Genomic DNA, 16,761 nt, shown 5'->3' with positions numbered 1-16,761 from the left:
TCAAGCTCTGGGCGCGCGTGGGCCTCTCCTCCGGCCCGTCCGCTGCGCTTCTTGCAGACATGTTCCCGGCCGTCCCTTCTCCGCGGACCCCGGGTCCTGGGTCCCGACGGGGTCCGCTAGCCGGAGTCGGGCCGACGTCCACGCCCCGGGCGGCGAGCAGAAGAGGTTTGTCTCTGGGGTCTGCGGTCAGCTCCCCCGTGCTCTTCTCGCCGGTGGGCCGGCGTAGCTCTCTGAGCTCAAGGTACGCGATCCTGGCTGGGCTCGGCGACCAGTAAGTAGGCTCAGAGCCCGAGCGAGAGGAGTTGGGCAGAGATGGAAAGTAGACTAGGTCGCTCCTGAACGCTGCTGCACGTTTTCAACGCACATCCTCCCTTTTCACTCCGAGACCCAGAGATACATTCTCTACGCCACAGAGTAGAGTGAGAGCTCCCCTTGAACAAAATCAGAACAGTGGGTGTTGTAAGGTACGGCGGTGGTTTGAATCAGCTGTTTGCCATTTTTTGAATGGTTGGCCCCCAGTTGGTGGCAACTTGGGAGGTGGAGCCTTGCTGAAGAAAGTATTTTACTGGGGGCAGGCTTTGGGGTGTTTATAGCCAGCTCCCCCTTGCTGGAACTCTGCTCTCTCGCTGCTGTTTTCCACCTGCTGTGGCAGAGTGATGCGCAGCCTCTGCTCTGCTATCCTTTCCCTGAATATACAATTTATGAGTTCTAAAACTACATGCTTACCCATTGTATCGTTTTTTTTTTTAATTGTGGAGCATGGCATAGTTAATAGACTCAAATTTAGTTTCTTCATACTAAGTGCAAAGTAGATAATCATAAGTCTATGTTGAATAATTAATGTTTCAATATTTTATATTTTAAAAATATTTATTTGAGGGAGAGAATGGGCATGCCAGGGCTTCCAACTCCTGCAAATGAACTCCAGACGCATGTGCCACCTTGCACATCTGTGTTACGTGGGTCCTGGGGAATTGAATTTGTATCCTTTGGCTTCGCAGGCAAGCACCTTAACTGCTGAGCCATCTCTCCAGCCCTTATTTGTGTATTTCTTTATTTGAGAAAGAGGGGGGCACATAGAGAGAATGGGTGTGCCAGCATCTCTAACCATTGCAGACAAACTCCGATGCAGGCACCATCTTGTGCATCTGGCTTTACATGGGTACTGGGGAATTGAACCTGGGTCCCTTGGCTTTGCCAGCAAGTGCTTTAACTGCTGAGCCATCTCTCCAACCCTCAATATTTCATCTTAACTTGGAAATAATATAGGTACTTATTAAAAGCCCAAAAGGCAATCATCCAGGGATATGTCATGTAATGTTTTCCCGGTGTGCCTTGTCATTCGTATTGTCTCAAGCTGGAAAGTAGCCACATGGAAACTGACGTTGTCCTAACGTGTGGTCTTTGTCTTGGGAGGCAGGCAGTCTAATAGCTCTTCTCCCCACTGTGACCACCAGGCAAGTTGTGACTTTGGCCTAAGACCCTCTTGACCAACCTAGCCAGCAGTTTCCCTTTTAAGTACACAAGAAAGAGAAAGCGGGCAGAGTACATACCATAACCCCTGTGGTTTCCAGGAGAGCCATTATCTTTGTGTGGAGGTGAAAAACAGCCTGGCTTGTAGCCATAGTCACCCCTTAGGCCCATGGTGAGAGGTTTGTTTTAGTGTTGTTTTGTTGTTGTTATTGTTGTTTTGAGGTGGCAGTTTCATTTGCCCAAACTGATGTAAAATTCATTATGTAGCCCAGGCTGGCTTTGAACTCATAGCAGTCTTCCTAGCTCAGTCTCCTGAGTGCTATGCTGAGATGATAGGCCTGAGCCACTGTGGCCTGCTGAGAGGCTTGTTCATCTGTGAAGTACAAGTGTGAGGCTCCCCCACCAAAATTACAGTAGCCAGTATGAAGTGTTCATGAGATGTGACACAATGGTAGTACTGAGAGCCTTCATGCCCACATACTCATTGCCATTACTGACAGTTTAAGGGCTTTCAGCTATAAAGTGCGATGCTTTAGCCAGATTACAGAAAAAAGTGCTTTCTGCAAACAGGCAGGAGAGGCAGTTTTGTCACTAAAGCTGCTTGAGTTGAGCACAGTGCACCTGTCCGGAGGAGTTGTACTTTCTCCCCACCCCCACGTTAATCCAGAATGCCAAAAGCAGGGGAGAACTGTTTTTGAGGTGTTCCTCTATTCATCTTTCAAAAGTGAGTTTCTCCTATAGGAAAAGAGCAAATTCTGATTTGCAGACCTAGGATGAAAATTTATCTATAAAATTTTCAGTACTTTAAACTGGGCATTGTAGCACATGCATATAATTCCAGCATTTGGGGAGTTGAGGTGGGATCAATGTGAGTTCAAGACCAGCCTGGACTACAGAGTGAGTTTCATGGTTAGAGTGGGGCCCTGCCTCAAAAAAGACAAATTGACAGGACTTTAAGGGATGCTGATGCTTACAGAGCACTCTGTATCCTTAACTCTTGCACTTTGAAAAGTGCTTCAGTATGTAGATCTTGTGATTGGAGGTGTACCCCTCCTTACTGAGCTTGGGATCTGAAGTCAGATTTCCCTATGTTCTGTTGATCTTTTCTTTTTGATTTTTTAAAATATTTTTATTTATTTGGAAGTAGAGAGACAGAGAGAGAATGGATGTGCAGGGCCTCTAGATGCTTCAAATGAACTTCAGATGCATGCACCACTTTGTACAGCTGGCTTTACATGGGTACTGGGGAACTGAACCTGGGTTGTTAGTTTTGCAAGCAAGCACTTTGACTGCTGAGCCATTTCTCCAGCCCTTGTTGATCTTTTTTAAAGAAAAATATGTTCGCTGTGTGTGGTGGCACAGACCTTTAATTCCAGCACTTGGGAGGCAGAGGTAGGAGAATTGCTGAGAGTTTGAGACCAGTACGGAACTACAGAGTGAATTTCAGGTCAACCTGGGCTAGAATGAAACCCTACCTTGAAAAAAGTACGTTTAATTACCCAATATATATGAGCTGTGTTTTTCGCTGTTACACCTCATCTTGTGTCTCAGAGGTCTCTTATTCCACATATATAAAGACAAAGGTAGTGGGAGCTTTTTTGAGGTAGGGTCTCACTCTAGCCCAGGCTGGCATGGAATGCACCATGTAGACTCAGGGTGGCCTCAAACTCATGACAGTCCTCCTACCTCTGCCTCCTGAGTGGTGGGATTAAAGGCATGCACAACCACACCTGGCCTGAAAATTTTAAGTTAACAAGTAATGTTGCATTCTCTCTTTTTAGAGGAACACCTACACGGATATTCCCCCACCACTCCATATCAGAATCTGTGAACTATGATGTTAGAATGTTTGGGTCATCTCTTCCTGTTAAAATCATGGAAGCCCTGACACTGGCTGAAGGTATGTGTCTCCTTTCCATTTACCTGTTAGCAATTCAGAACCAAATCCAAACTCACATACAGAGTGGCATTTTGGCCTTGTAGAGAAGCAGGCAGCTTGGCTGATTTTTTTTTTTTAACTCATTTATGCATATAAATTTGAGAAGCTGAAAATGAGTTATTCTAACATAACCACATTAAGTCTCTAATAGTTTTAAGTACTATATATGTTTCAAAAGTTGGTCAAGTTAGTTTACCTATTAAAAACCAAAAAGCAAAATGTAGTGCCTTGCATTGCTGTGTGAAATAATACAGCAACATGAAGTCCTACCTATAGTTATGGGTCCTGGGTCATGGCTCAGAAGTTGTGGGACAAGCTCATGGAGTTACCATTGTGGTGACTTGAGAAAGTTCTGCCATCAAGGGCTGGGGAAATGGCTTAACGGTTAAGGCATTTGCCTACAAAGCCAAAGGACCTACGTTCAATCCCTCAGTACCCATATAAGCCAGACACACAAGGTGGCACATGTGTCTGGAGTTTGTTTGCAGTGGCTAAAGGCCCTAGTGTGCCTATTTTCTCTGTCTCTCTCTCTCAAGTAATAAATAAATATTGTTTAAAAAAATTAAAGCCAGTCGTGGTAGCACATGCCTTTAATCCCAGCACTTGGGAGGCAGAGGTAGGAGGATTGCCATGAATTCGAGGCCACCCTGAGACTACATAGTGAATTCCAGGTCAACCTGGGCTAAAGCAAGACCCTACCTCAAAAAAAAAAAAAAGTTCTGCCATCGGAGAGATGGTACAAGGGATGGCCAGTGATGAAAAGATGGGGATGATGAGTATGACAGGATCTGTGACAAACAACACAGACTTAAAGAACTCTTCTTGACTGGAAATCACCATGTATGGTACTGGATGAGGCCCTCCACGCATGCAGGCAGAGAGACTCAAGCTGCTATAGAGCTTACTGAGCAGACGTTCCAGTTTAACAAAAAGGTACATTAGCCTACTGTGGTTCCACATTGTAACCTGTTCATTCCCAGTGGCCACGTGTTCTGCCCCTGCCCTGACGATAAGCTTAAGCTAAATTCCCAGGGCTATGAACATGTTTGTACCACCAGAGCTTAGGACTCGGCACCATGTTAATTTAACTTTGCTGCTTAACAGAATACCCTCTGTGTCTCCATATCATGAAATAATTTTCTGCACCTCTCATTTAAGGTGCTCTCGTTTAAAAATCATGTTCTTAACTGGGCATGGTGGTGCACACATTTAATCCCAGCACTCGGGAGGCAGAGGTGGGAGGATCACTGGGAGCTCGAGGCCACCCTGAGACTACAGAGTGAATTCCAGGTCAGCCTGGGCTAGAGTGAAACCCTACCTCGAAAAATAAAGAAAAAGAATATCATGTTCTTTTGAAGCAATGTGATGTTTTTCTTTGAAATGCTTTTTAGTTCATGGGGGTGGGTATTGTTTGTATTTCTTTATTGTTCAACTGTGAATGTAGCTAACAGGAAGTTAAGATGTCTTTATAACAAAAATTAAAGAATATTAAGCATAGACCCCAAATATGGTGTTTGCCTCTGGATTTATTTTTTAACTTTTTTGTTTTGTTTGGTTTGATTTTCAAGGTAGGGTCTCACTCTAGCCCAGGCTGACCTGGAATTTACTATGTAGTCTAGGGTAGCCTTGAACTCACAGCAATCCTTTGCCTCTGCCTCCCAAGTTCTAGAATTAACGGCATGAGCCACCAAACCTGGCTTTAACTTTTTAAAAAAATTTATTTATTATTATTTTTTATTAACAACTTCCATGATTGTAAACAATATCCCATGGTAATGCTCTCCTTCCCCCACTTTCCCCTTTGAAACTCCACCCTCCATCATATCCCCTCTTCCTATTAATCAGTCTCTCTTTTATTTTGATGTCATGATCTTTTTCTCTTATTATGATGGTCTTGTGTAGGTAGTATCAGGCACTGTGAGGTCATGGATATCCAGGCCATTTTGTGTTTGGAGGAGCATGTTGTAAGGAGTCCTTCCTTTGGCTCTTACAGTCTTTTTCCACCTCTTCTGCGATGGACCCTGAGCCTTGAAAGGTGGGCTTTAACTTTTGACAGCTTTGGTCAGTACAGATGATACACCATGGTAACCCCACCCCATATGCATGTATTTCTAAAGGTGATTATTAAAGCTAAGTAGGCTTCTTGTTTTGGCTCTTAATTATTCTTAAATATCTAAAAGCTGAGAAATAATGTTTTCTGTCTATCACCTGAAGCAAGAAGATGTTGCCTCCCCCTAAAAATAGCCAACTACATTCCTCCAATCCATAAGCCACAGCCCTACTAAGGAGCGTCCCCAATGGAATGGGGGCAGGGACGAGGGAAAAGAGGGTACCAATACATGATGTGTCCATATGAAACATCCTATTAATAATAAACATAAAAAAGAAATTAAGCATGAAATTTCTGTAAAGAAATATGCATAGTGTCATTGACATGGATCTCTGCTTTAAATATCCATGAAGTTGTGTGTGGTGTGTGTGTGTTTGTTTGTTTGTGGTAGGGTTTCACTGTAGTCCAGGCTGACCTGGCATTTACTATGTAGTCTCAGGGTGGCCTCCTCAAAACTCACAGTAATCCTCCTACCTCTGTCTCCTGAGTGCTGGGATTAAAGGCGTGCGCCACCATGCCCGGCCTATGAAGATTTTTGTTTATTTTTATTTATTTGAGAGTAACAGAGGCAGAGATTGAGAGAGAGAGAGAGAGAGGGGGGGGGGGAGGGAGAGGGAGAGAGAATGTGAGAAAATGGGCATGCCAGGGCCTCCAGCCACTGCAGATGAACTCCAGATGCACACTCCCCCGTGTGCATCTGGCTTACATGGGTCCTGGGGAATTGAGCTTTGAACCAGGGTCCTTGGGCTTCACAGGCAAGCTCTTAACTGCTAAGCCTCTCTCAAGCCCAAGATTTTTGTTTGTTTGTTTTTGTTTTTCAAGGTAGGGTGTCACTCTAGCCCAGGCTGACCTGGAATTCACTATGTAGTCTCGAGGTGGCTTCAAACTCTCAGTGATCCTCCTACCTCTGCCTCCCAAGTGCTGGATTAAAGGTGTGTGTCACCATGCCAGGCAAGCCCTAGATTTTTTAAGTGATGTAAAATTAAACAATTTCATATATTTTTGCCATGTAATAAAGGTTATGTGTTCAGATTCTGCTGGGAGGAAAAAAAGAAGATGTTGGAATAAGGAGATTGAGCAACTTTTTTTGCATAGAGTGTAAGAGTAATTCATGCTTTGTTTCCCTCTAGTTGACGATCAGCTGTCTGTCCACATAGATGAAGGTGGGTGGGTTTGTTTGGTCTGCAAAGAGAAACTCCTTATTTGGAAGATTACTCTGTCACCTGTCACTAAGGTAATGGCTCTTTAGCTAGTCGGTGGGGGCGGGGGTGTTCTTGTCATCTACCCTTGTTCTTTAAAATTTGTGGGGGTGCTGGTCTGAATCTGTGCAGGCATTAGGAATTTGTGGTATAAAATGTGAATGTACAGATACAGCTTTGGGAGATGTTTCTTCTCTTCAATAACGTGTTTTTGTTGATATCTGAGTTTCTTTCCTCCCAAAAGACCCACTGCAGCCAAATTAAGCAAACCTAAGCTCAAAGTGTCCCTGTCTTCATGGGCTCTGGGTCTCGTGCCTGTTCTCTTTCTTTTTCCTCCCAGCTCTTAGGCTGGCCACGTTCTGCTGACTGTAGCTGCCTTGCTGTGCTCTGGGCCTCAGCCCCGTTGCCTTGTCTCTGAACCTTTCTGCAGAAGTGGCTCAGTTCATCACTACAGCATGCCACGCCTCATCCAGTGCCTCTGTCCCTGGGCCCAGTGCAGTGTCGTTCTAGGCTGGCTGCTTGCTATACTTCTTGAGAAAGTCTGGTGGGGTTTAGGAAGCTTCACGCGTTTGTGAGATTCCTGTCAGAAGCTAGCAGACATTTTAATCAATTAATTATGCACTGTTCCACAAACTCAGAATATGGGCTCCTCCCCTCTGTTCACTCTGACCATTCTGTTTTCTGGCTGAACAACTTCTTTACCTCTAAAGGCCCCATAAAGTCAGCAGAGTACAGCCCTCCCTCCAATCCCTACTGTCCCTTCCTACTGTGAACTCCAAAATGACTAGCAGTGGGAAGTGGCTAATCTGGGCTCTAGGGAGTAAGGGGAGGAATTACAGCGCCGGCCTTCCATGTAGAAGCCGCACAGACCCACTCCCCTGCCAGACTCTCTCAGTCCCAGCTCTGACCTGGGCACCAAGCCTAAGCCAGCAGCCTCCTCCCCAGCACAAAGAACCCGCCCATTGTCCTCTCCCTTCCTCCCTGCCTTCCTGTCAGTCACCTCAGCCAATGAGGCCTGAACCTTTTAATTTTTGTTTTAAGATCCATGTTATTTGCATTTAATAAAATTAGAGCCTTTGGGGCTAATAATCGGGTTCATTTCCCCAATACCCACATAAAGCCAGATGCACAAAGTGGCGCAGGCATCTGGAGTTTGTTATCCTGGCAGTGTCTCTCAGACACTTCCTTGTAAAATTACTGAAAGCCTAATCAAAAAGAGCTATGAAAAGAAATGATATTTTAGAGTGACATTTCTAGCCAAGAGTCAGTCTGAAGTATGCAGAGAAAATAGAGAATTCAGAATGAACAGAACTGGGTTTAACATGATGGGTTTCGGATTGGGTTTGTTCTGCAGTTGTCTGTCTGCAAAGAGCTTCAGCTGCCGCCCACGGATCTCCACTGGAGCGCCGACCTGGTGGCTCTCTCCTACCCCGCTGCCTCAGGAGAGACACAGTCCATTCAGGTGGGTGACTCAAAGGCTGATGGAAATGAGCTTTGTAAAGATAGTGAAAGAAAATTCTAAACTTGGAGGACACATCTGACCTGACTGAGACATAACTGTAGAGCTGCAGGAATCAGCTGTGACAGAGGACAGACACGTAGGTTTGCCGGACAGACTAGAGGGGCAGAATGTCGAAGTCTTTGACAGGTATGATGGCCCTTCAGTGGAGGAAGGAGGGTTTTTCCAGTAAAGGATGCTGAACAGTTGGCCATTTGTAACTTTCTTTTTTTTTGGTTTTTCGAGGTAAGGTTTTACTCTAGCCCAGGCTGACCTGGAATTCACTATGGAGTCTCAGGGTGGCCTCGAACTCACAGCGATCCTCCTACCTCTGCCTCCCAAGTGCTGGTAACTTTCAAAAGATGTACTAACCCTTCCGCCTCATGCCTCATACAAAGATGAGCTCAAGCAAACACCTTTAACCATTGAGCCATCTCCCCAGCCCCAAAGATGAACGCAAAATAGATTATAAATGTAAATGTAAAATCACACAATTTTTAGAGAAACCAAAAAAATCATAAGGATTAAGGTTAGGCAGGGTTCTTGGAAGCACCAAATCATGATCCATATAAGATTAAAAAAAAAAAAACAACCCTGCCATGCCAGATGTGGTAGCTCAACCTTTAATCCCAGTTCTTGGGAGGCAGAGGTAGGAGGTGTGAGTTCAAGGCCACCCTGAGACTACATAGAGTGAATTCCAGATTAGCCTGGGCTAGAGCAAGACCCTACCTTGAAATACCCCCCCCCAAAAAAAACCTGCGTAGAATTAAAATAAGATCAAAATGAAAAACTGGCTTAGACAAAACAAAATGCCCAGCTATAGACTAGAAGGAAATACTTGGTCAGTTCTACATTCAACAAAGGACTTGTACAAAGAAAACTTAGCAAAGATGATAAGAAAACAGACCATCCTGTATAAAATGAGGGCAAGGCCCTAAATAGGCACTTCACTGGAGAGGGTGTGAGTGTGGCTGATAAGCATGTGAAGAAATGTTTAGCGTGAGGTACCCCTGCGCAGCAAGTAGAGGGCTGAAGTCAGTCCTGGCACTGTCAAGTGCTGGCAGGATGCAGAGCAGCTGGCACTCTTGCACATTGATGGTGGGATGCAAAATGGACCAGACCCTTGTCTTCCAGTTCTTACCAAGTGCAGCTGCAATGCCCTGTAACCCAAGAGACCATTCTTGGCTCTTTACCTCGGATCAATGAGAAGACCATGCATGAGCATCACAGTGGTTTTATTTGTGAGACCAAAGCTGGAAAAAACCTTTGTGTCTTCTAGCAAAGACACCCATGTAGGCCGGGCGTCGTGGCACACGCCTTTAATCCCAGCCAGCACTCAGGAGGCAGAGGTAGGAGGATTGCCTTGAGTTTGAGGCCAATCTGAGACTATATAATGAATTCCAGGTCAGCCTGTGCTAGAGTGAGACCCTACCTCAAAGAAAAAAAAAAAAAAACACCCATGTAATGGGGAGCTACCGATCTGTAACACAAAAGGGACCTCTGGTGCATGCAATGACTGGATGAATTCAGTGGGCAAGATGAGGGAGGGAGGGAGGAGGAGTTGGTCTCTAGTTTGTAGTTTTCCTTTCTGACTTGCTCTAAGAAACAGAGCCTCAGTGATGGAAGCTGGTTGCTGGGGAGGGTGGGGAAGGCATGACCTTCAAGGGACGTGGTGACAGAGCAGTTGTATTTACTGTGGATAATAACACCATCTGCACTGTAACATAAACAGATTTGTGCAGAAAGGTGAAGGCAGTTTTACTGTTGGATAATTTTAATATTGGGTAACATATTTCTACTTCTGGCTTCATTAGTTTTCACTGATGTCCAGTTTGGGGCTCCTTTGCTTGTTGCTGACTGCTGTGGTTCTGTTTCAAGGCTGTTGCTGTCATGGTGGCTACCAGAGAGGGGTCCATTCGCTACTGGCCAAGTCTTGCCAGGGAAGACACCTTCTCTGAGGTTTGTGTGGACTTGGGAGGCGAGAAGACGTGCAGGTTCCTGACAGCAGTGCAGGTATGTGTGGAGAGTTGCAGCATGGGCCAACAGAGGTCCTGAGCTGGAAGAGTGGGCTTGGAGCAGCCATGGAGGCTCTCACCAAAGAGAAGAAAGAAAGTGAGGGCTGTGGTGTGAACGTCTAGACCAAATAAAGTCCCCCGCCACACCCCAGGACAGTAGGATGCAGGTTCATTCTCTTTACAAGCAGTTTATAAGAGTAGCTATTGGAAACTCCTAAATGCTAGGGAGAATGATTGTCAGTGGTCACTAGTGATCTCTGTTGATTCCAGACTCCTGACATATTGTCTGAAGAAATGGAAAAGGGATTAGAAATGCCTTAGCAGTTACGTACTTGCCTGTGAAGCCTAAGGACCCAGGTTCAGTTCCCCAGCACCCCACATAAGCCATATGCACATGTGTATGGAGTTTGTTTGCAGTGGCTGGAGACCTTGACATGCCAATTTTCTACCCCTCCCCCGCCCCAATAAATAAATAAAAATGTAAAGAATTGGAAAAGATGCACCCAAAACAGTGAAGCAGCAAGAAATTATTAAGAGCAAAGCATGCTAAGAAATTAAAAAAAAAAAAATCATCAAGTAGCCAGAATGGTGGTGTAAACCTTTAATCCCAGCACTCAGGAAGCAGAGGTAGGAGGATCTCTTTGAATTCAAGCTAGACTGTGACTACATAGTGAATTCCAGGTCAGCCTGAGATAGAGCAAGACCCTACCTCAAAAAAACAAACAAAACAAGGGTCAGAGAGATCGCTTAGTGGTTACAGCAGTTGCCTGAAAAGGCAAAGGACCAAGTTTCGATTCCTGAGGCCCCACATAAGCCTGATGCACAGGTGGTACATGCGTCTGGGGTTCCTTTGGTGTGGCTGGAGGCCTTAGTGTAGCCATTCTCTCTAGATGCCTCTCTCTCTCTCTCTCTCTCCCCAATAAATAAATAAATAAAAGATTAAAAACAAAGAAATAGTTAAGTAAAAAATTCAAAAAGGGCTGGAGAGATGGCTTAGCAGTTAAAGCGCTTGCATACAAAGCCAAACGACCCAGGTTTGATTTCCCAGGACCCATATAAGCCAGATGCACTGTATGGCACATGCATCTGTAATTTGTTTGCAGTGGCTGGATGCCATGGTATCCTTGCCCCCCCCCCCCCCCACACACACCTCTTTCTCTCAAATAAATAAAGATAATTTGTTGTTTTGCTTCTTTCAAGGTAGGGTCTCACTCTAGCCCAGGCTGTCCTGGAATTCACTATGTAGTCTCAGAGTGGTCTCGAACTCACAGCAGTCCTCCTGCCTCTGCCTCCCAAGTGTTGGCATTAAAGGCATGTGCCACCACGCCCAGCTAAGATTTTGTTGTTGTTTTTTGTTTTTTGAGATAGCATCTCACTCTAGCCCAGGCTGACCTGGCATTCACTATGTAGTCTCAGGGTGGCCTTGAAACCTCAGCAATCCTCCTACGTCTGTCTCCCATAGTGCTGGGATTGAAGGTGTGTGCCACCACACCCAGCTCTGTATCAAACATTTTTGCTAGTTCTCATATTCTTGGTATTAGAGACATACTTAGCTAATCTCATGTATTTATTCACAGGGAGGAAGTTTCATCTTGTCCTCCGTGGGAAGCCAGCTGGTGCGGCTGATACCTGAAAGCTCAGGAAAGATCCACCAGCATGTGCTGCCCCAGGGCCAGGGCATGCTCTCAGGAATTGGCCGGAGAGTTTCTTCCCTTTTTGGAATTTTGTCCCCTTCTAATGATCTCATGGTAAGTTTATATAGTACTGATAGTAAGTGGAAAGTTTCCTGTGGAGTTGTGATTGCTTCCATATAAATTAAAGCATTTGTGATTTCTTTCTTTCTTTATTTTTACTTTTCGGTTTTGTGAAGCAGGGTTTCACTCTAGCCCAAATGACTTCAAACTCACTCTGTAGTCACAGGCTGGGCCCAAATTCATGGCAGTCTTTCTACCTCAGCCTCCCACATGCTGAGATTAAAGGTTTGTGCTATCACACCTGATAGTGAACATTTTTAATTGTGTTCTTTAAGAATGAATTTGACTGTTTTGAACTTGACCTGAAGTGTCATCTTCCACGCATCTAGCTCTCTGAACAACTCGCAGCTATACCCTCTCAACAGTATGCACCTGCTTGGCCCAGACGCTTGGACCTAACTTAATGAGAATCCACCCTGCTGGCCACTCTGGTTTGTTATCCATGTGTAATGTGTGCCAGCCTTTCTGCCAGCCCCACTTCTATCTCAGCTCTGTGCTCCTGAGCCTGGGGAAGGATTGTTTGCCAGTGGTCTCTGTCTGGGTGTTTTGAAGTTCTTGGAGTCTTATTCAAGGAATTGAAGACGTGCACACAAATGGCAAAATTTTATTAAAAGATAAAGCAGAAGTTAAGATGGAAGTGGGAGAGAGCAGGGAGCTAGATTATCCAAGAGCAGCAGATTAGTGCCAGGGCTCCTTTGTTACGGGCTCAAGGAGGAGGAGCGGGTTACTAGGGTGTACTTTGAATGGTCTCGATTTTGGTTGACAGCTTGGGTTATATGGGCTTTTCTGTATTCCACATGTCCTTTCCATGGTGCATCTGATTTTTCTTTCTTCCATACTTTTTATTGACACCTTTCATACTTACAGACAATAGACCATGATAATTCCCCCCCCCCCCACTTTCTCCCTCACAAATCCACACACCATCATATCCCCTCCTCTCCATTAGTCTCTCTTATATTTTGATGTCATCATCTTTTCCTCCTGTTACGAGAGCCTTGTGAGGGTAGTGCTAGGCTTTGTAAGGTCATGGATATTGAGGCCAATCTCTATCTGGAAGAGTACATTTTAAGCAGTCCTTCCTTTGGCTCTTACATTCTTTCCCCCACCTCTTCCGCAATGAACCCTGAGCCTTGGAAGGTGTGATAGAAGTGTTTTAGTGCTGAGCACTCCTCTGTCACTTCTTCTCAGCACTGTGGTGCCTTTTGGATCATTCCAGTGGTCACCACCATCTGAAAAGAGAAGCTTCTCTAATCAAAAGTGAGAGTAGCATTAATATATGGATAGATGCATCTGATTTTAATTGTGTGTACTGAATCAGGCATAGCCATGAGATGGCAAGTAGTGGGTTCTCCCTAGTTTGCTCAGAAGACATAGTTTGCTTTACTACACATGCACCCCCAAATCAGTCCAGGCCATATCAGCTCCCTGTTTCTCAATCCCTGATACACCCTGGATCATGTTTGAACAGAAGCATAATATTACCACAGCATCACTAAGGGGAGTCACTTATTCCATTGTTTGAAGTAGAGTATACATGCAGCTCAATGCAGGGGAGGGTCCAAGGCTGCTAACATGTTGCTGGGTACGTTGATAGGAAAGGGTGTAGGTACTGCTTGAGCCAAGTGGTGTCCCAGATTGCCAAGCTTTCTCTATACTTGGTTGACTCTGGTTTACAAGCTCAAACCCAAGATTCTGATGCACTTCCTTTAAGGCGGTTTTCCAGGGGCGGGACTGGAGAGAGAATTTAGCAGCAAAGCCAGAGGCTCAAGGTGGTGGCACATGCATCTGGAGTTTTGTTTTTGTTTGTTTGTTTGTTTGTTTGTTTTTGGTTTTTTCGAGGTAGGGTTTCACTCTAGTCCAGGCTGACCTGGAATTCACTGTGTAGTCTCAGGGTGGCATTGAACTCATGATGATCTTCCTACCTCTGCCTCCTGAGTGCTGGGATTAAAAGCATGTGCCACCACACCTGACCATTTTTTTATTTCTGCCTTACAACCTTTCAAAACAATTTAAAAATATTTATTTATTTGTTTGGGGGGGGGGCACTTCAGCCACTGAAAACAAACTCCAGATGCATGTGCCCCCTTGTGCATCTGTCTTACATGGGTCCTGGAGAATCAAACTGGGATCCTTTGGCTTTGCAGGCAAACGCCTTAACCACTAAACCATCTCTTCTGGAATTTGTTTGCAGTGGCTAGGAGCCCTGATGTGCCCGCTATCTGCCTGTCTGTCCTCTCTCTCTCTCTCTGCTTGCAAATAAATAAATCTTTTTAAAAAATTAAAGAGGAAGTTTTCTGGGGAGCCTGTAACTTTCTCATCTCTTAGCTCTACTTGTCCCAGACCTCTGCCTATGGAGATTCAGCCTCAACCTAACCCCTCTTCTCTCTGCACAGCTATCCAGTGTTCTCTGGGACAGAGAAAATTCGAGTTTCTACACCCTGACAAGCTCAAGCATCAGCAAATGGGAACTGGATGATACTTCAGAAAAACAGGCTCACAGTTGGGATCTACACAGAGCCCTGAAGGAAAGCATTACAGATGCTATTTGGGTGAGTAACAGCAACTTCCGCCTCGGGCTCACATTTCTGGTGTGCCTATTCCTTCCTGTCTGCTTTGAGACAGGTCCTCACTCTGTACCCCCGCCTGGCCAGGAATTCTCAGTCCTCCACCCCTGCCTCCCAAGTGCTGGGACTACAGACTGTGACTACCATGTCCAGCCCATCTGCTTTGCTGACTTGAGCCATTCTGATGTAGGAAGCAGTGTGTGACCGTCAGATAAGCAGAAGTTGAGTGCTCAATCCCTGTCAGTGCTTGGCTTGCTATTTTGAGGAAGAGATTAAGACAGGGTCTTAGATAGCTTAGGCAGTCCTCAAACTCACTATGTAGCTGAGGTTAGACTTGAGCTCCTCACCCTTCTGCCTTCACCTCCCAAGTGCTGGGATTACAGGCGTGTGTCACCGTGCCTGGCTGACGCAGTCTTAGACATGCATTACTCTGGGTGTAGCAGTTCACCAGGTACTGGGAGTGCAAAGGTGGAAAAAAAAGCACAGAAAGCTTTACTCTTTGTTATTTCTATTTAGGGATCTGAAAGTAACTATGAAGCTATTAAAGAAGGGGTCAACATTCGGTATTTGGACTTGAAGCAAAACTGGTAAGCAACTGCCTTGTCCTGAAGACAGTGTGGTGATGAGTGGTCTTGCTGCCTGCTCTTCGAGTGCTGATCTCACTCTCCCTGTAAGCCCTCCACGTGCTCTTGCTCTTCCTTACATAGCAGTGATGGTTCCTGGGGAGACAGAGGCATTTCTCAGCTGTGAGTGGTATGCTCCTGCCCAGTAAGCTGCAGCTTCTCAGCTCACACAGCCAGAATGGCTCTTTCCTCCATTTTCAGGCACTGGCAAAATCCCGTCCTTCCCATTGCTGAGGGAGCCCTGGGCTGCATCCTGTCTGCTCTCCACAGACATAAGCAGGTTCTTGTTTCCTGTCACTGAGAGCGCTCTCGTGGCCCATAATCAGCGACTGAGCTGAGCAGAGAAGGGTGCTGTGAGGTTGTGTCCTGCCAGTGCAAGTCAGACCCAGCCCTGCTCTGTGCTCAGAGTGCGCTTCTCCTTGACAGCAGTGCTGTGGCCAGGCCTGCCGACTCAGCCTGTGATCCTTGTGGTCAGAAGACTGAGGCAGGCGGACTGTAAGTTCAGGCCAGCCTGGGACTCATAGCAAAACCCTGTCTCAGACTCAAAGACTTTTTCCTGTGTTTCTGAGTCATGCTGACTGCGTTGTTTGGGTGCAGCACGGCCAGTGCTGCTTGCTCTGTGGGTGTGGCAGTTCTCTGGGGTTTTCTCCTTGAACTACTGAACCCTAACGTGCTCCTGAAGATGCTACCAGGTAGGTACGATTATAATGGTGTTTACTGTCCACATACATCTCCATTAAAGGCCACTCACCTGTTTTATCCTTACCAGACTAGAAACTGAGGACAGAGTCCACTGTCAGCTTTGTATAGAGTTTTCAGGTTGGGAGGTAGGTTGAGAATGAGCCATTGCTGTCCTGGGCCTCTGTTCCTCTGTGCTGTCCTGTGACAGTGTTTGAAACACTGTCCACCTAGACGAGTTCTCAAGTCCTCCAGGGGTTTTGACAGAATACTTCACTTGTCCAGGGTTTCGTCTGTGTGCATGCCTACCTTCCTTAGTTACTGCACTCCTGATCCTCCTTCCTCCACCTCCCAAGTGCTGGGATTACGGGTGTGTGCCACCACGCCGCTATTAAATACTGTGAGTCCTTACAAGTGCAGGCAGTCCGTTTACTCACAGTCAGGATACAGAACAGGGCTGGGCCTATTGCACAGTGGCGAGCACTTGCATGACATGCATGAAGCTGAGTCTGGTCGGCAGAAGACAGCAGCTCCATCAGTCTCCCAGCACAATGTCCTTGTGCCTCTGGCAGTCACTGATCGGCTCTTTCTCCCCTAAGTTTTATGTGTTTCAGGGTGGTGTATAAATGGAACCATACAGTATAGAGCCTTTTTTTTTTTCAAGGTAGGGTTTCACTCTAGCTCAGGTTGACCTGGAATTCACTATGTAGTCTAGGGTGGCCTCGAAGTCATGGCAATCCTACCTCTACCTCCCAAGTGCTGGGATTAAAGGCGTGCGCCACCACTCCCGGCCAGTATAGAGCCTTTTGACTCTGGTTTCTTTCACTTAATATGATGCATTTAAAATAGATTCCAAAATGTGTTCATTTTCATTGTTGAATAGTATTCTGTTGTGTGGATGTGTT

At 45.8% G+C, this 16,761-nt stretch overlaps 1 protein-coding gene across 1 annotated transcript in view; it reads left to right on the top strand.

Moving 5' to 3' along the window:
* Positions 1 to 16,761, top strand: part of Nup133 (nucleoporin 133) — a 56,261-nt gene continuing 39,500 nt past the window's right edge. Inside the window, exons 1-8 of the mRNA XM_004659683.2 lie at positions 1 to 241; positions 3,255 to 3,373; positions 6,653 to 6,756; positions 8,076 to 8,183; positions 10,098 to 10,232; positions 11,812 to 11,982; positions 14,385 to 14,540; positions 15,072 to 15,142. Of these exons, the coding sequence (XP_004659740.2) occupies positions 60 to 241; positions 3,255 to 3,373; positions 6,653 to 6,756; positions 8,076 to 8,183; positions 10,098 to 10,232; positions 11,812 to 11,982; positions 14,385 to 14,540; positions 15,072 to 15,142 (1,046 nt within the window). The 5' untranslated portion in view covers positions 1 to 59. The remainder of the gene's footprint in view (positions 242 to 3,254; positions 3,374 to 6,652; positions 6,757 to 8,075; positions 8,184 to 10,097; positions 10,233 to 11,811; positions 11,983 to 14,384; positions 14,541 to 15,071; positions 15,143 to 16,761) is intronic.

This window comes from Jaculus jaculus, chromosome 5 (assembly GCF_020740685.1).
Source record: "Jaculus jaculus isolate mJacJac1 chromosome 5, mJacJac1.mat.Y.cur, whole genome shotgun sequence".
Lineage (NCBI taxonomy): Eukaryota > Metazoa > Chordata > Mammalia > Rodentia > Dipodidae > Jaculus > Jaculus jaculus.
The sequence above is the reverse complement of the archived record's forward strand: the minus strand, read 5'-3'. Positions and strand labels throughout refer to the sequence as shown.